The 24,177-nt window shown below is 38.6% G+C and overlaps 2 protein-coding genes across 10 annotated transcripts in view; one reads left to right on the forward strand and one right to left on the reverse strand.

Annotated features, from left to right (window-relative positions):
• ABCA4 (ATP binding cassette subfamily A member 4) overlaps positions 1–1,771 on the forward strand; it is a 77,899-nt gene extending 76,128 nt beyond the window's left edge. For all 9 annotated transcript variants that reach the window (XM_017729879.1, XM_017729874.1, XM_017729878.1 and 6 more), the window contains one exon: positions 344–1,771. In XM_017729879.1, the coding sequence (XP_017585368.1) occupies positions 344–466 (123 nt within the window). In that variant the 3' untranslated portion in view covers positions 467–1,771. The remainder of the gene's footprint in view (positions 1–343) is intronic.
• On the reverse strand, positions 1,442–24,171 carry TECR (trans-2,3-enoyl-CoA reductase). Its single transcript, XM_017729884.1, has 14 exons — positions 22,168–24,171; positions 19,245–19,364; positions 15,452–15,502; positions 14,928–14,979; positions 14,577–14,621; positions 13,178–13,281; positions 10,976–11,091; positions 10,761–10,866; positions 6,247–6,319; positions 6,112–6,155; positions 4,692–4,749; positions 4,087–4,175; positions 3,045–3,090; positions 1,442–2,942 (listed from the first exon to the last, which is right to left on the reverse strand). The coding sequence occupies exons 1-14, from the start codon at positions 22,168–22,170 to the stop codon at positions 2,815–2,817; spliced, it is 1,035 nt and encodes a 344-aa protein (XP_017585373.1). The 5' UTR covers positions 22,171–24,171; the 3' UTR covers positions 1,442–2,814.
• Between the last annotated feature and the right edge of the window lie 6 nt (positions 24,172–24,177).

Consider the following 24,177-nt stretch of genomic DNA (forward strand, 5'->3'; position numbering starts at 1 on the left):
TCCCTTTCACCTTCCTACTAAAATAATCTGTCTCCTCTTTCCTATCACAACCAAACTCATGCTGTGCAAACCATGACAACCTGACTGAAGCCATCTCCTCCTTTAGAAAAAGTAGGATTTTAGTTGCAAGCAAGTATATCCAAAGGAAGGAAGTTGCAAGGAAGGAAGTTGCAAGGAAGTTTATCAAAATAAAGGAGGAACTCATGATCCCAGCTGATAACACAGTGTCTCAGTTCAGTTGACGCCTGTGGATTCCCCTTTCATTCTGTTTCCTGCAGAGCAGTCATTCCACTTACTCATCTCAGTTGAAGACATGGTGACATTTTCTGCTTTCCTTGTACAGGTTTTTGTGAACTTTGCTAAACAGCAGATGGAGGATGAGGAAATTCCTTTGCATCCACGTGCAGCTGGAGCCAGCCGAGAAGCAAAGGTGTCCCCTGCTCTGCACCAGCAGGCAGTTGCATAGACTACTCCTATAATCTCCAGGCTTAGTGTGTGCACAGTGCAAACATGTGCCATACCAGAGCAGAGCAAGGGTAAAGCAAAGGTTCCCACACTCAGTATTACACTGATTTTTTGCACCTTTCTGAGCACTGTGCTCTCAACAACAGCCCTAGCAACAGCCAACTTCTACTGCTCTACCAGTAACACTACATGCTGACAGTGTCAAAGGCAGGTCCTTGCTATAGAATAAAATCTTCCTCTAATATTAAGCCCATTATAAGATACAAGAAGAGAAGTATCATTCCTCCTTGTTGACATATAAATAAAATCAAAGATGGATTCTCTATCTTGGTACTTTCAGGCTGGCAGATTTTTCTTGTTTAACCCTTATGTCAACGAGTCAGCAGACAGGTCCCAATGCAGAGAGCATTGCCCAGCTTAGAAGCAGATTCCTGTCATGCTGAGTGCACAGGACTATCAAGGTAAGAACAGTGCTGGCTGATGAAGCTAGTCCTGGGAAATTGCTTCACTGTCTCACCAGACTGCCAGTGAAAACAGATGGTTGTCTCAGCAAGAATGAAAAGAATTAATTCAGATCTCAGACCCAGACGGTAAACTCGCTTAAAAAAAAAAAAATTAATTAAAATGATCTCATACTCATCTTCAAGTTGCCTCAAATAGAGGCCAAATGTCAAAATGGAGATAAAAGAAAGAGAGTATGTCCAAATCTGCCAAAAGTTTGGTTTTCTTGTAGAGACCTGGAAAGATATCTGTGTTACTAAACAAGACCAAATTTTTCCTCTTCCCTGTGACTGGACATTAGGTGGGCGTAAAGTGTGAATAGGGTATATGCTTTCTACCTCCTCAGAAGGAAAATTTCAACCTGCTTGTACTCCACACTGCACTCAGTGGGAAATCATTTGACATTTAGCTCTTTCCTCTGGTTCACAGTTTAACCAGCAGAAAAACAATACTGAAAACAAATTCATAATGATGTATTGCTTCAGTTATCTACCAGATCTAACCATTTCTAAGAAATCTTCTCTAAAATATGTTATACAGAATTAAAATCTGGGTCATGTATTTTTGCGCTGAAAGATTTTTTCTTCAATTGATGTAGATTTTTTTTATAAGGACACTCTTGCTTTGTACTGTACAAAATATTATGAACTTCAGCAACCAGCTGTAGCCTTCTCTTTTTGCCATAATTATTTCAACTGGTTTTAAAATATAGTCCAGAATTTATTGCATATTTCACCCTTACAAATAGTTGCAAAAATCTTTCTATACATCTATTAAAGATAAATAAATTAATTATGAAACAAAACAGTCTGTATGCATTCACTTCATATTCTAAAATAGCTTCTTTAAAATGTCATTCAGATAGATTTCAATAGCCTTTTTTTACTAAATTTACACAAAACCCAACTAAGTCCCACAGAACATCCTGTGACAAAAAAAACACAGGAAGTCCAAAATGAAGCTGATTTTTCTCCCTGGCTCCAAAAAGAGGAAGAGCATTCGGAGGACTCGCAGTCACCTCATGTATTTACAAAGTGTATTAAAAACTATTCAAAGAAGCCTGATGTAAAATGCTAGGTAAAAGGTCCATTAGTATCATAGGGAGATGTTATATCAAAACAGGCCAGATATCAAAGATATGGCATAGGTTAGATTGCTTCTGAATCTTATTTACTAGCACGCAATTTACTAATGAAGAAGACCAAAAATGAACAAAAACCCCCAGCACAGGATATTTCATTCACAAATACTATAAATACTTCTTATTTCAGATTCTTTTGGCAAATTAGGGTTTTTGAGATATTGCCTATTTCCTTATTCCAAGAACCATTCATATTCTTTGGTAATGTTATCAGCAGATAAGCACCTGCCTCCAGGCAGCACACTCTCTTCAAGTCAAAGAAGGCAGATCATGCAACTGTCTTGAGGCCAGCTGGCCATGCTGGCTGAACTGAGCTCTAGTAGTTAGCTGGTGTGTCCTCGTTCCACTGTACTTCTGTCTTGCAGAATGCCACCGCTAAATTTGGAGCTGCTTTTCAGCACAGACTTCTCAGTATTTCTGATCCATCAATCTAAATAGACTAGCACAGAAAAATCTAAGTCAGGTTACAGTGAACTGCAGGGGCTTTCTTTTGCAGCTGTGCAACGAAGCCTTATTTTTCAAGGTGCTTCTGAGTTGAGAATTCTTGAATGTAAGGAAGTGTAGCTTTCAAGTGCATACAATTTCCCTTAGCAGTGGAGATTCAACATGCACCAAAATCCTTTTAATTAATTCATTTATTTGGCAGGACATTTTTGAGGTTTTTCTTCTTGAAGTTCTTTGCAATATTCAAATTAAGCCTTCTTTTCTTACAACAAAAAGGGAATAATTGGCATTCTGTGACTTGGATAATCCTTGAATTCTCGTAGGTAGGTGCAATGTTTATCCTTTGCCCAGATTGTCATCTGAATGAAGCAAAGCAAGGTGAACAACCCCACTGGAAGGAAGGGAAAAAAAAGATACATTTCATTATCAGATTTAAAACATGCCCTTGTTGCTGACATCATTTCAGGTTGAAGTACACCAAAACATTACTCACCTGGAACACACTGAGTCATGATAGTGAAACTGATCCAGGTCCCCACCTGTTTTGGCCAAGGAAATTTAAAATATTTCTGGTGACAGCATTTGCATTTATCTCTCTATTGATCAAAATAACCTTGTCCTAGTATAGGTAAATAAAAAAATCAAGGTCAGCCAGATCAATTTCTACTGTTAATAACCTTTAGCCAAAAAGGTGAACAGTGCCTTATTACCACAAACAAAACCTTCATATTTGCTTCCATAGCTATTACAATGACAAAATTTTAAGCATTAAAACAGTGTCCTTTCTGTTTCTCTGCCTAATTTGTATTTGTCAGACCTCCATCAGTATTAGGAATAGTAACTTTCTATAGTCCAAGGCCCAATGCTGTTCTCATTAACATCTGTTAATCTCCACTGAATTTAAAACCTGACACTGTCCTTCTGTGAAAGAATGAACATTAGACTGAGTTGCACTGACTTTATCTGCTTTTGAACTCAGGAGTTTAGCTCCTGATTAAGGAATATGAAATGATAAACTATTCCAGCTTCTACAGCGGTCACCACCAACACAAGTGGTTGTGTAACTTAGGAAAATGGGGAAGAAGACTTCAGCTTGTTTTCTCTATCACAATATCTTCTATTTGTCTGACCACTATCTTCCTGCCTGCAGTGATATTGCTAGGCTCTTATGTTATAAATCCACCAGACACCTCCATCCCCCCATTGCAACACATGTCCAGTGGCAATCTCTCTGTTCCTGGTTGTAAAATTTGCCCACTTTACAGTGTATCTGTCTTATCTAGCAGCCACACAGCAACACTGGCCCAGGGTCAGGGCTGTGTGCATAAGGTTAGTCACATCAGTACTGACTCAAGGGATGGGAGGAAGAGCAGACAAATTCCTGTCCACAATCTGATTTCATGGGGTTTAGGGAAGGAGGGGAAATGTATTGAGCTGAATGGTTTCAGAGGTTTCTTCCATGTTAAACATTCTAAAAGAAACAAAAATATATTTAGCAAAACTAAAATCTGAACATCTTGTTTGAAAATACATACCTCATATGTATAGTTAGGGCAAGATACAAAGAAAAACAGCCATGTGAAAGGATTCTTTGTTGGATATGGGATCTTACGGGTTTTGGATCCTATAGATTAGAAAACAAATCACAAAATATTCATACTCCTAAATATATTGTTTCCTGTAAAGACAACCCAACTGCCTACTTCTGTGTCTCATGACTGCCAGAGGGACAAACAGGACGTGGGAAGACAGGATGTCCTCTGGACTCACAAGAAGGAATAGGATAACTGTGAGGGAACTTTCCCTTGCTCACCAAAACATAACTTGTACCAGCACTGTTTCCTTTGGCACTGGCAGTGTGGAACTTTGAACCAATGGAACTGCTCCCCCAACACAACCCGGCCCAAAACAATAAAGGTTACAGTAAGATAAGAAGTGCTGTTCAACAGTCTGATGTCGGATTCCTTGTACTGTCTGATTTCCCTTAGAATCCAATCTTTACAGTGCTGAGCAACCCATGCTCCCACAGCAGTCAGCTGAGGGGTATCAATGCCCCCCAGGATCAGGTCTTTCCTGAAGCAGAGTAACTGAAGGAGTACTGACTGGCTGTAAAACTGAAAAATGATAATGCAGTTTTTACCATTTCTCCGGAGGTCACTGAGTGCAACATGAATGGAAAAATTTCCAGCTTCACACAGCTGCAAGAAAAAGTATGACAGAGTTAAAAAAGTTCTTCCCTTCTACTTGTTTTTCTTTCTTTTGTTATTTCCTGGGGTCTTTTAAAATATTTAAGAGAAGGAAAATCATCTATTATAAACATCATAAATATCCCTAACCAAGACTGCTGACAGAAGGATGAAACATCTCCATTCAAATATGAGTCCATATTATACTCTGTTATATATTTATATTTTTCAGAAAATGTGGACTCCATGTCCAAAAGATCAAATTTACTACTTACATAATTCCCTTGAAAACTAAATAAACCACAGGAGATAGAAGTAAACTTGGGAGAGACTTGCTTTATCTTTTGATCATTCTTATGCCTTTAAAAACATCTAAAAATTATTTGCATAGTCTTGGTTTCTCCAAAGTTATTAAAATCCCAAGGAAGATACAGTTTGGTCTCGAAGTAAGTTTTCTTCTTTAGAGTATAATTGATATGAATCATGAAATGTAATTGACCCAGCTTCCTTCACTGGTTTTAAAGAATGCTTCCCCAATCAATTATGAAGAGAGAGTATTGAAATGACCCACTTATAAGATTATGGACAGCCTCCAGTGTCTGCAATGCATAACTATTAAAGTAAATGACTAGTGGCTCAAGTTCCTGAGTTTTATTTCCAGCTCTGTGCTTTCAGTTGTGGAGTCTCTCCATAAAATGTGAATAGATTATGACCTCACATAATCTGCTGCTTTGGGAAGCTGCTTTGGGATCCTGCAGTCACTGATGATTCGTTTGTCAAAGCAAGTGAACAGCTGATGTTCTAAACAAGTTACACATACATAGGAAAAATCTTTGTACGGAGGTACATCTTTATTGGCTACAGTAGCATTGCTTCTGCTTGTGTGAAATGTTCCTAGGAATTGTGAGAATGAACAGTGACTGAAGAATTTTGATTCATAAGGAAAATAGGTTCTGAAGCTCAGCAAAAGGAAACTCTATCACTGGAAATTATCAGCAACATACTTCCTTAGTTGGCTAGTTCTCTGAGATTTATGATCTGTTGTGATTCTTAACACTCAATAAACAGTTCACAAAACAAACTCACTGGCTTTTAAACACAGTGTCACAAACTTTTAAAGACTCTGAGAGATCATCCCAGCAGATGAATATCCTAGTCTTGGAATAGATACTGAATCAAAATATTCCTTTGTGTACAAAATCATGTTAAAAACTGACAGATTTACCTGTTCTGCATGCAAGCGGTCAGCTTTAGTAGTATGTCCCAAATGTTCAAGTTCTAAGTATCTGCTTATCCTACTCACTCCTCCACTCATATGAGAGAAGAAATAAAGCAAGATATTTTAGCATTTTATAGAAAGAGCAAGAAACCTACCAGAAACATGATCACAGCAAAATTTATCTGTTTTTTCCCGTAAGCTATTAAAAAAAAAGTTTACATATGATAAGTACTAGTACAGAAAGTACATACATAAATACTTAAATCATTGAGGGTTGTTTTGCTACTTACAAGGAGGAGTGTAAAGAGGATGATTGATGTAATATGCAAGCCAAGCTGCAAATCCCCAGTAATATAAGCAGTTCTGAAAAACAGGCAATTTTTCTTTGTTTTAGTACAATCTTTTAGGCCAATATTGACTGCAAGGACTGTTGATAACAATGAATTGGACAATCCTTCAACTTGCTGATAATACAACAAGTATTCAGTACTAAGTGTGGTAGGTGGGAGCAGGTAACAGGAAATAACAGAAAGGAAGTAGTGCTCCTAGAGTTAAGATTCCCTCTAAAATATCTTGGAGCTGTTGAAGTTTACAAACAGTTTTAGAAAGTATGATCATATGATTGAAAACAAATTTATCTTGTCTGGCAAGCCATTGGGCAAAGTTGAAGTGCATACAGACTGTATGTTCAAGAGAAACTTGTTTTGCTGACCCCTGAGACTGTAAGACCAGATCTGGGCACTGTCCTCTCTTCTCTGCTTATTATTTTGCTCTGCCCAGTCTCCTGTCCTCTTCTCCTTCACCCCATCAGTTTTCTTTCTTGTCTATGCCTTAACTTTTTCTGCCTGATGCTTTCCTCTGCACTTTCACTATGATTTCTTCAGTTTGTCACTTTTGCTGCTGTCCTTGTGTTCCTGCGATGCAGTTTCCACTCTCTAAACTCTGATAACACAGCTGTCAGTAATGGATGTACTGACTCACTCCTGACCAATCTCAGTGCTTGTTCACAGACTTCATCCATGAAAAAACTACTTACAACAACAATCTTTATCTCTTATTTGGTCTCCTTGGCCCTGCCTCCTGTGGTTTTTTTCTGACTCATTGCTGCTTTGGTATCTTGGTGACATGTTATTGTCTCCCTCCTTATATATATGTAGGTGGGAGGAAGGCCCTTTCTTGGCCCCTTCCTCTTCTTGCTCTGTGCTCTGACCTCTAGGTGCCATTCTCTTGCAGACAGACTTTAACCCTCATTGACAGCTAATACATTTGCCTCTCATCAGTTGAGTCTTCTTTTACCCAACCTAGTGCCTCAGTTTTTAATGTTTTAGGGTATGTTTGTTTATCACCTGGACTTCAGCAAGACCACAACTGAGCTCTTTATTTTCCTTTCCCCACTTCTCCTCTTCTTTTCTTTGCCTTATCTTTCCTTGCATCCTACTTTCAATTTTGAGTAAAACTCTGATCCTCTTACTCTTTCTGGTAAAGGTCCTCTTATGCTCTCTGGTCCTTTCTTTTTCTTGGCCTTCCAATTAGGTTCCTATACCTTAGACATTTCTAGGTGTTTCTGCTTTCTCCTTCACAGCTTCCTTTCCTGCTCATGCAGGCAAAAATCCCATCCAAGGCTGCATTTTTTACTGTCCTGACTGGTCTAACTTTTTTGCTTTGAATTTTGCAGTCTTTTCCCCCTGTATATACCAGAACTGCATTTCTAGCAATAATACCCTGCAAAAGTGATTACCTCAGCATCTCCAACCTGCACTAGCTGACTGCAGTGTCTGATGGTGCATTTTTCTGAAAATGCTGGTGCCCCCTCATCTGCCACAAACAGTTGTATCAAACATTCAGTTGCATTTCCACTTTCTTCTCAGGGTTAATTGAACCACTGCAGTGCCCAGAGACCTCAGACAAAATGGACACCCTTTTGGGTATGCTGTAATACAAGCACATAGTATGTCCTTGCTCTGAGATTATATAAGAGATAACTGATGAGAAAGAGCAAATTATTAACCAGTAATTACAAATCAGGTGGGACAAATGAGCAGAAAATTAAATAACTTCCCTGTGATGACTTCATTTTCCCCCAGGAAATGCAGCAGAACCAAGAGAGTGATTCCAGTGGGGGCCAATATAGGTAGTGTCCTATCCATAAACTACTGCTTCCTCCCTAACACTAGCTTCTTCAACTGGCACTTACAGTTTAATAACTGCTGTACAAACTTAGGTGGAAATAGTTTCTTGTAATCTTGGAATGGCATCTTCAGAAAAACCTTCTCCTAGCTTCAGGGCTTGGCACAGGATGGAACATATGGCAATGGATTTCAGTAAAGAAAAATTAAATAAATGAATTATTGTGGCTCAGTCCCCAGCAATACATGTAATTAAACTGAACAAGTACTATTCAGCCAAAGAACATGATTTACTGCAAGAGTATTCCTCAGTTATAAGAAAAGGAGATTTAAAATGAGTGGGGTCTATCACTGCTAAGGACCTTAGCAGTAACACTGTAAATGTCCAGCTGCCACTTGAATCCTTATTGCTCATACAAATGCCTCCAGTGAGGTTCAGATAGGAACATACAGCCTTCATAAACTCGCTTGAAAGAAAGAAAGAAAGAGTTTCTGTGACTCTTGAATAATAAAGCTTTACAACAATCTCTTATAATGCTGTGGGTCAAGTTCAGATATTGCAGGGATCTCATAAATAAATTATTCCTAAGTTCCCAAACTTATGGTTAGGATTTTTGTCTTCTCTACTGCAATTGACAATCTCTAGTTCTTCATGTCCTACCTATGTTTATTCATGACCAGCATGTACCCTTCTGTTTGTCTTCTTATATTGTCTTCTGGTTTAAACGGTATTTATTTAGATCTAATGTTTTCTTTCCTCCAGATGTTTTTCTACAAAGTGATGATATCCCTTCTTTTTACTCACAAAAATGTTCATGGGTAAAGAAAGACCATGAAAGACCAATCATGAGACTAATCTTTGAGGAATTCTACTGATACTTCCCTATTATTAAAGGTCTGACAGATCCTTTTCTGGCACAACCATAATTGTCTTTCTTTTAATTAGTTCCTTTATCACCATGCAATTTTTGTATTTATCCCTATCTTATTCACCCTAAAGGAGTTATTAGGTCCAGATAAAGCAGGTATTCTACCTGTCCATGCCTAGAAAAATCACATCTTAGAAAAAATTATACTATGTTAGTATGCACTGCTTTTGGTGAAGCTGCTCCATTGTAGGGCATAATTTATTCCTAGTTTCATTTGGGAAAAAAGGATTAAAATCACACCTCTCATCAATTCCCATCTCAGACTTCTGCTTATTGAAACTAAAGTGTCTCTTGTACATGTAGCATTCCACTGCACTTAGGAAATAAGCTATCTGTATCTGCTGTGTACGTGATCAAACACTGAAAGCAAGAAGCTTTGTCTACCACTTGTATGTGATGGAAAAACTTAAAAAGGGTGTGATATTTTTCACACTGGCACAATTTTGGAGTAACACCACCGAGGCCAATGAAATTATAAAAGCAAATCAAACCCAAGCATTGCTAAGCAGGTAGAATAAGAACTGTGAGCAACTTTACAGATGAAAGCAAGCACCACCAACCTGAGAAGATGGAAAAGAGGTCAGAATGATCAGAATGACTGGTACAAATGTCAATTTTAGCAACAAGAGTTTGTATGGTCTGAAAGGAGCAAGTATTGTCAGAGACGGCAGTGAGAAAAAGAATTATCACACTGATTGTTTTTTCAAGGTAAAGTTGCTCATTTATCTGCTGTTTAGCATGCATTAGCTACTGTTGTGTCAAGAACAAGAGATCTGCAAGATCTGTTGTGTCAAGAACAAGATCTGTGAACCTTTTAACAACCTGTGCTGCAGAAAGCTCAATAAATTTCTGGGGAGGATTCTTTTGAAGGGCCACTGCTCCACTACAGACCTTCCCTTTTTGAAAGCATGAAGCTATCACCAAAGGACCAGAGCCACTGGACAGCTGTAAGGAGTTAGCCACAAGGTAGAGCTTCAGCTGCTAGAAGTATCACTGCCATGGTGCAAATTACAAGGAACTGTCTAAATCCCAAATGTTAAAATTCCCAAATGCTCTTCCAGTTGATAATCTCTGGTCTTCCTTAGAATATGGTGTACCTTTGACTACTAGTGTGTACTCTGTTGCAAACATTTGTAAAATAACTACAGCCTATGCATAACCATGCAGTCACTGTACTACTTCTCAGACAACCAAGAAACAGAGCCTGCATCCCAACACCTGCTCTGTGCCACAGCAGCACTGGTGACATTAGGGAATGCTCCTGTGGAGAAGAAAATGTAGAACAACTAAGCTGCTTTGCAGCAGATCAAAGGTAAATTAACAGTTCCTTAACAACGAAGAGAAATTTAAGGGCAAAGCAGATATACAATGACTGTTACATAAATATTTAAAAAAAAAAAAAAAAAAAGCAGCTCTCCCACCACTGTGCCTGCCTGTGCTACCTTTAAAGTTAACTTGTTACTAAAACCTTCACACCCAAGGAGCTAGCTGAGTGAAAAGGAAGGGTATGCTGAAGGTTTAAAATTCTAAAAAGTAATGACACTCCTATAATAGTAACAGTATGACAGCATGTGGGTTATACAGTAGTGACATTAAGAAATCTTCTGAAAGAACTGCAGCTTTATGGGTGAGATTTGCTGTGCGCTGCTACAAAAGCCACACAAAAAAGTCTGTGGTGCAGAGGCAGAGCATAGGCTGGCTAGGCTGGATTTGTAAGAGCAGCTATGGATAGATTCTGACACAATTTACCTTCACAATATTCCTCAGTGGCATAGTCCCACGGGAGAACCGATGAACAAATACTGTTTCAATCAACCTTTTGATGTAGTGGAAAGAATGGCAGATACATGCCAAGCTAGAAACAGCAAGACAAAAGCATTTAAGAGTGCTTAAAAAATCAAGTGTGGCAAGACATTTGGAATAAGACTACATGAAATACTGCTCAGGCCTGCAAACGAACTTACTTAACTACTGGGTGCGGACTTGATGTAAACCTCTCATCCAGTCCATAGACAAAAGTCATGCGGAAATAAAACAGAAAATAGATGAACAATGGGCCTGTATATTCTATCAAAAACACCTGCAAAAAGAGAGAAAATAATTAGACAGCTGAATTAGATGATGGTTTTGCTTTGGTTTCTTTGTGATAAGTAATGCAGTGGGATAAACACCTCCACGCATCCAGGATGGCATTAAGAGAGGCAGGGAGGGAGTAGAAGGTTTGGGCTTGGGCTATGAAACTGGTAGCCATGCACATAAATATTTTGCAATGATTTGCCTCAGTTGCATTCAAACAGCCATTGCCAGTGCAGCAGACACAGTATAGGTATGAAAAGATAATAACAGCAGCCCAGAGATCATGACAAATATGCATGCATGTTACATTTATGCAGCTCTCACCCTTCTCTTGCACTCAAAAACTGTTGCTTTATTTTGGTTTAAAAGGAAATTTGGTGAAGAATTTGTCTTGAGAAATAGGAGTTCTGCTTCTACTGAATGAATTTTGTTTAAACTGGAAACACAGCTCGTAAGTATTCACAGTGACCCCATCTGTGTGAACAGTTAGCACAGCAGTTGTCCTGGGAAACAATAATTTAATTCTATGTTCAGACGAGCTTTAATTGGAATACTAAGAGGAAAATAAAAAGAAAAAAAAAATACAAGAAACCAAAGAAGCTATTCTCGAAATTGATTTCATTTTAGAAAGGTGTGTATTTCTTAGGAACATCACTTTAAATTGAAGTTAACTTTGAACAAATATTAATAGCTGAATTTTCCACACTTCTTTAAGTGAGGAAGGCAGGCTCATACCTCACTTACGGAGAAAGAAGGGAAATTGATTGTACGTCTATCACAAAAAAACCAACCAAACATACAAAAACCCAACAACAAAACAAACCAAACAAAAAAAGAAACCCAAACAATCCCAGTTCTCTAGTGTGTTTAGAGTTGTTTTGATATTCAGAAAAGTTGGGTTATTGACTTCTTTTACGATCAGCATTTTCTCTGGCAAAGATTGGGTTTGCTTGCAGATGAGAAGTTCATCTTTTTGATTTGATAATACTGAAGTATTTCTTGTCTTATATTTGAATGAAGTACCTTGGAGGGCAGGGAGAGTAGAAGGTAAAAGACAGATTATGAAATGACAGAAGCCTGGTGTTACTCTGCACTGTGATATTTTGGTATAAATTAATGCACGTGTGTCTGAAAGTCTACACTGCCATTAGAAGTTTTTGCCTGTATTCCTGTCTTTTTGGATTGAGTAATAGCTGCTTGATTCATCAGCATTGCATCTAAAGTAATGACGAGAAGACTCAGTCTTGCAGAACATTTTTTTTTTAATTTTACCTCCTATTAATGTTGTCTTTGCTATTTGTAATCAACACAAGATTTTATTAATGTCTCATAGCCAATAAATGGTAAATATGCCTTTAAATTACAAGGTACTTTTCCCTTGATGTTGTGCTGTTCATTGGAACTAGTGTAATACTGTGCAGCAAGGACCTTCTAGAGAGCTGGGAGGGTCATTGGTCACCTCACTGCATAAACAGCAGTGCTGGGTTGCCTGCCAAGTGAGTTGTGATAAAATTTGCATTTGAGCTAAGACAGTAAATATGCAAGGTCTTTGTGGATGGCTGCTAATGTTGCAGAAATTATCAGCTGTCATTAGCCTGTCACTGGCATCCTGGGACACAGTCACATGCAGACAGCAACTAATCTTACTTTTATGCATTTTATTGTTGAAGTCACTTCAAGTACTGACATGTGAAGTTACTCCCATGCCTCTTTGTAGGACAAACTCATAGAAGTATAATCCTAATTTTGTCAGGAGGTACACAGGTCCTGTGAAGCAGATTGCCAAAGGCATTTACATACCTAGTTCCTAATGATTTTGCAGCAGACATCCATTTTACAACCTGCATCTTAGTTATGTGGAGCCAACCTACTCTGCAGCAGGCACTGCTGCTCTCTCAGGGAACTAAATAGGCATTCAAACTGTTACTCCTTTCCCTGATTAAATGAACTGAAGCAATGAGGATTCATTGCCTGAATCCACTATCAGAGCAGACGTCATGCAGAAATATTGGAGAGAAACAAAAAGTGATGTAAGGATTAACTATGGAAAACTAGCCATTAAAATGGCTCAGACTTGAAGCAGAGCTCACCGTAGTCCATCCTATCTGTGGCCCTAAATCTTTAAAGTATAAGGTAGCAGTTGTGCCAACAGGGAGGTGCTGCAGGATTTCTTCATCCCTCAGGGACTTTCCTTCTGAGAAGGAAAGAATTACATCTTAGTGAAATTCAAGTCCACTTTGGTAGCATACTAGCTTTATATGGTGCATTAACCAATCTGTGAGACTCCTTGATGTGATGTGGGGTTATTGGAATCTCAATAAACAGACTAAGAATATTTATACTTAATTTTTATTTATCCCTGTAATCACATATAAGCATGGATCCTCTATTCACACCAAAACAGTTAAGAGAATTCTCAGTCCTATGTGCCTGCCTAGTCTAATAGACTTGCTTCATCGCTGCTAACAGCAGAATTTGTTGATGGGTCAATGCCCGTTATCACAGTACACTGACCTCCTAGTCAGCTGCACCTGTCTCTCTCCTCTCTCTTCTGCACTTCTCATTGCTCATCATCAAACAGAAGATAGGATAAGATGTGATCGGAAAACTCTCCTATAGAAATTTTCATTGGCTTTCTTTTCCCAACCAATCAGCTAGGAGGTGATTTCACAAAACCTGACCTTTTAATGCCTAGATTTGGAGGAATCTCCAGAAGGCCAGCATTTTCTCATGGCAAGTCTCACTATGTAAATTCATAGAGGAATCTGACAAGGGAGACCTTCAAAGAAGGAAACAAGATAATCATATATCTGTTTTCCATGGATAGATTTTACACAGTGAGTAAATCTTTATCAGCAGAATTTCAAGGGACTTATTAAATAAAATTATCTTTAATGAAAGCAAAGGAAGAAAGTGCTACATTTTAGCTAAGATGAACACAGTTTGGCAATTAAGACTTTCTTTTGTGCACTCAGGCCATGTTAAGAGGCTTCTAGTAGCAATACCTACAACTGTATTAATGAAGTCAGCCAGCTGTCAGCAATTGCTACGTCCACGGCAATGTGTTCTGCATTAGCTTCCCTCAAAAGAACTGTAACTCCTGTCTGACAGCAGAGGATTATGTAAATTGATAGCTCAAACTCACAGCCCTTTTTGGTACTCCAAGCTGAGCATCATCATGGAGATCATTTCACTGCAGCTAAGGGAAGTGAGTATCTAGATCCTGTGCTGCCTGTTTGGAAAGCAACAGTGCTCAATAGTTAGAAAGTGCATTGGAACAATGTGCAAACTCCTGACTTAATTACCAAACACCAGGGTGGAACTGTGTTTACTTCTAAAGAATTGTATTTGTTCTGGATTCTCTTCAGCCTTCATAGTGCTAATTAACATAGCTGGAAACTGATTCTTAAGTGCTAATAGCCTTAAGTACACCTTTCATGCCAGGCCCCTGCTCAGAGTTTAGTTCCTCCAGACCTCACAAGTACTTACTTGGGTCAAGTTTTATTGACTGCCTTGCTGGATACCACCGAGGATCTGTAAGACCATACAGAATTGTGTGATATACAATGTTCAGTTTAGATCATCCACTACTGTAATGAACACAATATAACAAGCTGAACTTCAACACTAATATAGGTGATAATTTACGCAGCAGAAAAAAATATAAAGATGTATCAGGATAGGATGAAATAAATTAACTGCAATTTCACTGTGATCACATTCATGCACAGGTTATCAGCATTATGTGTGTGTCTATCATGTTTCAAATTATGTATTTCTTTCCTGTTTATGTACTGGATATTCTGATGTGATGCAAGCTGCTGCGGAAGTTATACTCACATAATTTATGGAACATCAATCTGATCTCTCTAATTGTAGCATTTGGTTCCACCTAGGCAACAAAAATATTGTAAATGTAAGATGCATATTCTGAAAGACAACTACTACATGTAAGTCTATTAAGCCAAATAGAAATGTGACTTAGACGATGTAACTATTTCTAGATGTCTAGCCTTGGTATGAAGGATTCAAAGAACTAACACCAAAAAAAAATTTTGACACCTGTTTCAGAGGCAGATTCTCTAGCAGTGATCAAGAGTTACTACTACAGCAGTGGCGATTTGATGGCTTCTGAGTACCACACAACTGGCACCCTCTTAGTAAAGCAACTGAAGTTGTCCTTTTTGGCCAAAAGCTCCTTCTGGAAAAGGGCTGAAGTACAATGTAGTCAGTATGAAGTTAGCATAATCGTTGCAAATGGCCAAGGAAAGGCTACCAGGAGATTAAATACACTTCATAAACACTATTTAAGAAAAGTTAGTAATTTCTAAAAAAGTCACCTATTAAACAGATTTTTGTTTTACCTTATCTAGGAAGCATAGCTGTTTCTTTGTCTCCCAATCAAGGATTTCCACCTGAGAGGACACAAAATGATAATCAATCATTATTGGCTAAATAATCTGTAAACCCTTAGTTGATTCCCAAATTCATAATCACTGTGACTCTCAGAGTGAGACACCCTTTTTCTCTGATCTGTAAACTGTGTTAAAAACCTTCCTGATGTACTCAAGAGACAGCTTTAATCACAGCCAGGTTCCAGAAGCACTCAGCTTGGGAAAAAAAAAAGCCAAATGAATTGTCTTCCTGGATATATTCAGCAGCAGAAGTAGTTATGTTTTTGATCAAAGAAGTGATCGTGGGTATTTTCTTATGCTAGAGCAAGAGGAACAAGTAAGGGGTAGAGAAGTTTCACAGGAATCCCTAAGGAACAGTACTTTTATGATTCATAAAATTAGAAAGACAGTCTGAGAAAAAATTTAAATGCGTGTATATATATAAATACGTATGCATGTAAGCAACTATTCTGAGTACATACAGCTTAAAGATTAATGTGTATTGTTCCCAGAATATTTTAATTGTAAGGAGAGTGGAAAATATTGGTGGACATAATGAACAAATGCAGCTAAATATCTGGGCTTCACAAACCCTTAAGCCTTTGTGATAGGAATATTTAGTATTACTCTTGCCTCTTAGATCACTTGTTTTATTAACTACATATTAGCATTTTATATTCCAAGCAGTAGTTTAGCTACAGCTCTGAAAAGGAAGGAATAGTTTATTTCCGCAATCAAATGGCACTTTGGCAAAATGTTATGATTTTGATCAACAGCCAAGCAGAGAAATCCCCAGACATGTCAAAGCCCAGTTGCAGCCACCTCCCAAAACCTCACTGCAGTTGTTGGGGTTTTTATATAAACATCTAGCACTAATTATGTTTGATATTAACTGGCCAAGAGAATAGATTAACATTAGACTTTAAATATGATTCCTCACTAAAAATAGGAGTCATAGTCCAGTATCTTTCTCAGAGGGTTGTTTTGAAGAGATCACTTGGTTAGAGTATCTTATTTCCTTGTTTCACTGGTCCCAAAGGGTTCTTTTTCCTTTGGCGCAGCAAAGGAGCACTTCAGCTCCAGCCACACCTATCAAATCTGACCTCCACAAGGGCTACTAATGCCATGACATGTTCTACTTGTGCACTGTAAGCTCTAAGGGGGATATCAAGGGAGGGAAACACTGTTCCTCCTTCGTGAGATGTAACACGTATGTGATGGATTGTCAGGATATGTTTTCCCTTGATTTTTCCTATTTAAAATAACACACATTTCAAGTTTTAATGTCTGTTTGTGTGAAATCTCCATGGGAAAGCAAATGAAGTGGATTCCTTTCCCAGAAGACCATTCTTGAAATACACCATTCTGACACTTACAGTCCACAGAACAAGTACAAGGCAGGGAGGGGGCTGTACACCATTTTTTGTCCCTTCTGATGCCAAGTTGCTACAAGGACTATTGAAACCCTTGGTGTATCTCAAACCACTTTTGTCAATGAATAGCACTGAGCTGCCCTACAGACTGCAGCAGTGCCTATGCTTTTAGCAGTGTCCTTCCTATTCCATACCCAACCCAAATACATACAATTTTTATCAGAATGCCCCAGGGGCAGTTTTAATCTATGCCCTTCAGTGGTTGTATTAGAGAGATCTTCTCGAGGTCAATTACAGAGTGGTTTAACTATCTTTCCGCTGCCTATGGTATTTTAGTTGGGTTATTCTTGTTATGCACAAGGCCAGACTGAAAATTACAGAGTTCTTCTTTCACTCTGTGGTTTTCATGGGACTGGCTGTACAGAAATTTCTGTGAACCTTTAGAATCAGTGTGGAAAACAAACAAATAAATCATCCAAGATGTTATTTACTGTTATTTGGTTCTGTTCCAGCATGTTTCTTTCAAATGCCAAACTGTCATACTTGCCTATACTGGTCCATGCAAATACCTAAAGGAAGCCTTTAGAGATGATGGATCCAGACTCTTCTTGGAGGTGCACAGAGATAATGGCGAGAGGGAATGTGTCCGGATGCAATACGGGAAAATCCGGATACAAGGAATTTTTTTCACCATGAGCTAGGTCAAGTTGCTTAGAGAGGATGTGAAATCTCCATCCTTGGAGACATTTAAAACTGGACTGGACAAGATCCATTGCCATTTGATCTGGCTGTATCTGCTTTGAGCAGGAGTTGGACTACATGACTTCCAGAAGGCTCCTTCAACCTAAATTGCTCAATGTTTTTCTTTTTTTTCACTTCAAACATTTCATTTACTTTCAATTACTATCAAGATCTAAGCAAATATCAAACATTGTTTCCCTTTCCAGAATGATGGATGCCAGAACACTGCTTTAGATTCCACTACAGTCCATAGCAAATTGTGCAACAGAGTGAAAGCAAGGTGACTGTCTCCTCCAACTATCACGCCTCTTAGATTTATCAGAACATCCCCCAGTGTAGATGTTCCCTGCACAAGGAACAGAAAAGCCTGATCCAAAGCAAGAAATGGTCTTTCCTGAACATCCTGGCCAATCCCATGAAGCACTGTAGCACTGAACACAGTGTTTCCAGCCTTGAGGCACAGCACCAAGTCAGTTAATGTATTGGTTGGCAACAGTTTTGAGATACCCAGCAATCTGCTCTTGGAACACTTACTGATGGGTATCATCTCTTTTAAACATAAATTGTTTGGCTCAGAGAACTTTGATTTCATTGTGTTTTCAAAGCATTTAGCACAATAGGACACCAACTGTTGGCCTGCATTAGTGCAGTAAGACTTACAGTCCACTTATTTGGTGAATTTTTAACAACATTTTAAAGTACGGCTTCTCTGAGACTACTTTGAGTAGAACTTAATCAATAGGCAGATTTGTGCAAGATGTTAAAATCTGTTTTATAAGTGACTACAGAAATATATCTTTGATGCTTAGAAGACAAATTTGTTTTATTGCATAAGGATTAAAGATTGATAGTGTCATTAGTAAAAGAAAAAATCTTGATTATTAATGTTTAGAACAAGTTGAGGGCAAAGAATAATCAATATACAATATAAGCAGAGAAAAGTACATTCAGCTGTTAAATGTTTATTCAGAAAATAAAAAGGTAAAATAAAAGAGGAGAAAGTATTCGTAAGGGAAAAACAGCTGAGGAAAATGTTTAAAAAAATTCTTAAGATGCAGTGTCTCTGTAATAGGATTACAAAAATATAGTCAGTGGAATTCCTGCTAAAGCTGTATCAAGTGCTAAAGGATCAACAGATCTTCAAAAATGATGTGATAACTATTATGGAAATACTGACACATTTATCATGTCAGTGCATCTTAGAAGTCTAATTTGAAACAATTTATAATCAGCAGATTGAGTAAACTTGAGTGAGACTTTATAAGCACATAAGCATATATTGTATTGATTTCTTTTGAAAGTACTCATTAAAAAAAAAAAAAAAAGTTTATTTCACAGTATAGGAACCAACCAGTCTGAGAAGGAATAATGCAGAATGAATTCTCCCTGAACTGTTAGAATGTTTACATAAATAAGTTTCTTTGAATTTAACTCTAAAAAACCAATCCAGTGGTTACCACAGTCCTAACTGATCTTTCTAAACATTTTTCCTATAGAATTACTCATTTTCTCTATCTCCTTTGACTTTTCTGGTAGATTGTGTTGTTCCTGAAGGAAGTAAGCATGCCTTAGTGTGATCTCGCACTAGGACATATCAAGACTTGAAGTCAAGAGTTAAGTCAAAGGGAAACTGCTGTAAGTGTACTTACACTGAAAATTGCTTGTACTGCTGCTTTACAATTGGCTCTTGGTCTGAAGCTTCTCTTCCACAGAAAGGTACAAACTGTTGCAGAGGGTGCATCTAAGGATCCATCTAGAATTGGATCTTTCTGAAACAGCCAGCAGCAAGTGACTCAGAAAAAGTAAGAAAACAGGGCAAAAATGTAGTGACTGAGGGAAAGGGAAGAGACAGACACAGTAATTTTGATTCTCCTGCACCAGAGAGAATGTATTTAATAACTTTTCATGGATTTCTTTCCTCAATTACTTTATCCATTTGCCTTTTAAACCTGTGCAAACAGTCCTGAGGCAGGGAGTCTCCTAGCTTAGCCATATGCTATGAGAGGAATTCCCAAACCAGAACCAAGGCAAATGTTCAACCACGAAGCAAAATTTCACATCTTCCCTGTAGACTGCTGAACCTTATTCTGTAAGTACTCCAGTTAAGAAAAGCCATACCTCTCTAAAGCAATGGCTCATATTTCATGAGACTAGAATCTCATTGCATTATTTCACTGTGTATAAAGAGAAGAGATAGAGTGATGTCCATACGCAAAAGGTTTTCTAAAATTAATTTTCACTTTTGTAGAATTTAGATGTCTAACATTTACAGGTTCACAAGAGATACACTAGGTATTTACTCCTCAGCTTCCTAAGTTCTGCTCTTATGCAAGCCAGTGAGCACCAGTGTTTGACCTGTGCTGACACTCATACTGCATTTTTATTTCTTCCACCTGTTTCCGATTTGTTAGTTAGACATGCTCTCATCTAAATCCCCGAGGACATTGATCTAGTAAGCATCTTTATCCCAAGGTCAGCACAGTGCACAGCATTTAGATTATTTCTGAATGAAACTAAACTGTCAGCAAAGGAGATGATCTAGTTCTTCATGCTTTACATGTAATAATTAGACTGTCAGGAAGAGGGAAAATTGCTTTAGAATATCTTTTTCCATTCCCCAGTTCTCCCACAGGCAGACCAAAAAGTACAGGCAGGAGAGGGGACAGGAGTGGACTTCAGTGAAAAGGGCATTCTCCTACCAAAGAGAAAGCCTGAATATCTGTCTCTCTGGGCTCCTTTTATCACTGCTCCCTTCCATTGTAATTCTGTTCAGTATTTCTCTACAGCAGATGCCTTTTGGGATACCACACAGCAAAGAGATGAGAGTTGAAGTAAACTTGGATACCCTGACCAAATTGTCTTATCTGATCTTGGAGCTGCGTGCCTAACCCAAACACATGGCAAAACCTAAGTTGCTTTGTGGACCTGGGCCTAAGGATAATAACAGGTATAGAGATACAAATGCTCATCCTTCAGAAAGACAAATCCATTTATATAATTGACAGGGATAAAATGAGTCAGCACAAGAACAGTAAGGAAGGAAAAATTCACTTGGAGTGGGAGGCTGGTTTATTTTCAAGAAGGGAAGAGCCATTAGGGCTTTCACAGTGAATTCTGGCTCTTGAAAGTCTATGAAAACTTTCCAGCTTTTATGAGATCTTTCAAGAGCATACACAAGATGAAAAAGAACCTCCACCAGTTAATACTGACTCAGTGCGTATTTACTTACACTGGCTAACACAGGGCTGCATGTTGCCAATTTCCCAGGCATAGTGAAAAGTCACATCATTCACGGAGTATCACTGTCACTATGAAACACATTGGAGTGCCTCCATCTGAGAACCTGAGCCAGCTTTGACTCAACACTAAGTAGACATCCAGGTTTTTCAACACCACTGCACAGCCTTTTCTTTGTGCAAGAGAATATTCATTGCCTTGGGGCTTTAGTTTATGGCGATTGCTTTCTACCAAGACAATATTCAGGCAGAAGAGTTATACAAATTCTTTGTGAAATCACAATCATATCTTTGTATCACCACTGTGACTTGCATTATCAAACTTCAGTATTTCTAGTTTTGTTACTACTCTTCGTGCATAATTTGGTGTAGAGATGTCAAAATGTATATACAGTGTATGCTTTTGACTTGGAATTGAAGAAACTGAAGAGAGATTTCTTTTTTCTTTGTTTTTTACCTCGCAGCATCAAGGATGGGTCTGCTGTCTTTTGATAGAGCAGGAAGACTGGAAACCCTGGGAATTTTAGAGACCTTATACAGACAGGTGAACTTACAAAACTGGTATTAATTTTTTTTTAAATAAACTTCAAAGAAGCCCATTTTTTTTCTAATATACAACTTTTAATTTCAAATGTAGCCATCAAATTCTGAGTAGTTCCAGGTACTTTCTGCAATTATAATCTTTTACTATAATCTTCTCCTATACAAAATTAAGTTTCCCTCTCAAGCTTCACAGAGAAAAAAGACAAATTGCTGTGTTTTAAGTAAACAGCACAACTGAGTGTTTTAGCATTGGTAAGTGTGTGGAAAAGTGCTGAGAGAAGAGAAAGGGATAATGTTTTGCCCTGTCATCTCATCTCTTTCTGTGATCATAATCTTTAGCATTACTTGTGAAAACAGAGCAGATGTCTTCAAACAGCGGGGCAGTTTTCAGTTGCCCCTTTAAATGACTGTTCAAATATCTCATATGGGGCCTTGTCGTTCTGGCAATTCTTGGAGGATACAGCATCTTGAAATGTTCTGCAGTCCTGCTTTTAGCACTTGCTCTCAGTGCTCTTACTTGACGAGGCTTTAGACAGCATAACTCTGAGAGGGAGAAGCCTTTGTAACAGGAGCTGTGACATCTCAGCCATGCCAGCCAGCCAGCAGTCACTACCCCCCTTACACTCAGAGGGTTTTCATCAGAGACAGAAGAGGGAGGGAACTTTAAATGCCAACAAGGGAGGCCAGTACATTATTGCTTTTAAACTGTACTGCACATGTCCGTTCAATCTATCATCAGGGAGTGAAGATTCCAAAATATTTTTGGGTATCACTGCTCACAAAAGGCACTTACCATCCAAACCAGTTAAGGAAGCAAAAGCACAACTGTGGCTCTTGTGACACTAATTTTTTGAAGTATGAATATATTTGTTCAAGGATCTCTCCATTAGGAAGTCAGAACACCATACTATTTTCTTTCTATTAAATGCTTTTGAAGACCTAAACCTGTCAGGTAAAAAGAAATAGTACAATTCATTAGCCTAACTTCAGAGCTCTACTGGAGACATTTTCATCTGAGCATGTCATATTCCTTGTATGAAAAGGAGGAAAACAAGCACTGTTAGGATAAACAGTATCACAAGCTCTGAAACATATCTCAAACAGGTCAGAAGAGTTGTTCTCTGTGCAACTTAAGAGAAATGAGCACTCCCAAAGATATCAGTCTCTATCATACATCTCTCAGTCTTTGGAGTTAAATCTCCTCAAATTATCAGGTGCAGTATTTTCAAGTATACGCATATTTATTTATAATTGTCCTTGAGAAGCTTCTTCTGAGCTAGTGATTAGCTGATAAGTGATTAAAAAAAGAAAGAGGTGAAAGTAGAGACATACCAATACCTGAAGTAAACATGACAGTTTGGTGATTATGAAGTGCTTTGTGATTCTTATCAGGAAGCACCACAGAAGAACAGTAAAGGGTAAATGGTTTATAAATGTACAGGAGAAAGTACAAATTCATACAGTTCCTCAAACAGGGAACGCTGAAGTTGAGAAGTGAGACACTCACCTTCTTTCTAGACATAGCTCTGCTTTAAATGTGTGGTGGGGAAATGCAATTCAGAATTCAAAGTCAATGAATTTATAACAGAAAGCAAATCAAGGAGAACAGTGCAGAAAGCAATAGGCAACAGCACTGCTCAGTGCTACTTAGGTAGTCTTTGTCCACATCCTACCCCTGAGACAGCTCACACACTGGATGAGCTGGGCAAATCTGCTTCCACCCATTATCTGCTATACAAAGAAATGGACTAAGACATACAAGGCTGACATGTAAATTCGTGAATCATACTGAGTTTGGATTAGTGTTGCTTAAACACAGGATCTTGATTTAGGGCTCAAAAGACCTGGATCTCCTGCTGTTGTTCTGCGTAGTGAGACTGAGCAGGTCATTCAACTTTTATGTGTTTCCCCACCTGCAAAATCAGGTAACGATAATGATGTCCGTGCTTTTGAGGTCTTCCAGTAACTAGTGCTATTCGGGAGTTCAAGTAAGTCTGCGGCAGAAGAGCAAACCCGAAGTAACTGAAGGCAATCAGGAGGGTATTACACATGTGCTTGCTCCTGCATTTGGATCTCACAAAAATCTGAGTTCTACCTCACCGGTAGAAATCCATGAGGCAGTGAAAAGCTTTGTTGTTTTTCCTAAAAAAACCCTGGGAAGTCAACACTGCTGAGCAAAAAGCATGGTGCAGGTGCCTACCTCTGACCCAAAAGAGCTATAAGCAGTTTATTTTGCTGAATTGTGATGTCCAGATCATTTTTATAGCTTTGAAAAGTAAAACCTGAACTTTTAGGTCTTGGTAAGTTACTAAAGGAGTAGACGTTTTTCAGACGGCTTTAGATTCTATTTGTGTTATAACAACAACTGCTTTGTAATTTGCACGGGGGGAGGAACGTCCCCCCTCCTGTGCATATTTTTTAGGTACGTCGTGATTGAGAAACTCAAGTATAAGCCGGCAGAAACACATTCAGTATTGCTGTCATTTAGCTTGTAAAGACCTGTTTTGTAATACAAGTCGCTCTTAAGATTTTTTGTATTAGCCAGCCTAACTAATTCTAGCAAAGAGTCGGTGTGACTGTTTATGTAAGTGGATGAGATGTTACCCTTGACGCTCCCCAGGTGCACGTTACTCTGCGCTTTCTGTAAGCACAAAGAACTGATTGTACTAAACTCCGCCCGGCCGTTTTTCGTTCCCCACGCAAGATCGAGCGCTCCGTGCTAGCACAGGCCCCTCGCCCCTACCCGGCGGGGGGTGGGCGCCGCGCCGGGAGCCGTCCTCTTGGCCAGGGCACCAACTCTCCC

This window comes from Corvus brachyrhynchos, unplaced genomic scaffold (genome assembly GCF_000691975.1).
Source record: "Corvus brachyrhynchos isolate BGI_N302 unplaced genomic scaffold, ASM69197v1 scaffold101, whole genome shotgun sequence".
Taxonomy (NCBI): Eukaryota; Metazoa; Chordata; class Aves; order Passeriformes; family Corvidae; genus Corvus; species Corvus brachyrhynchos.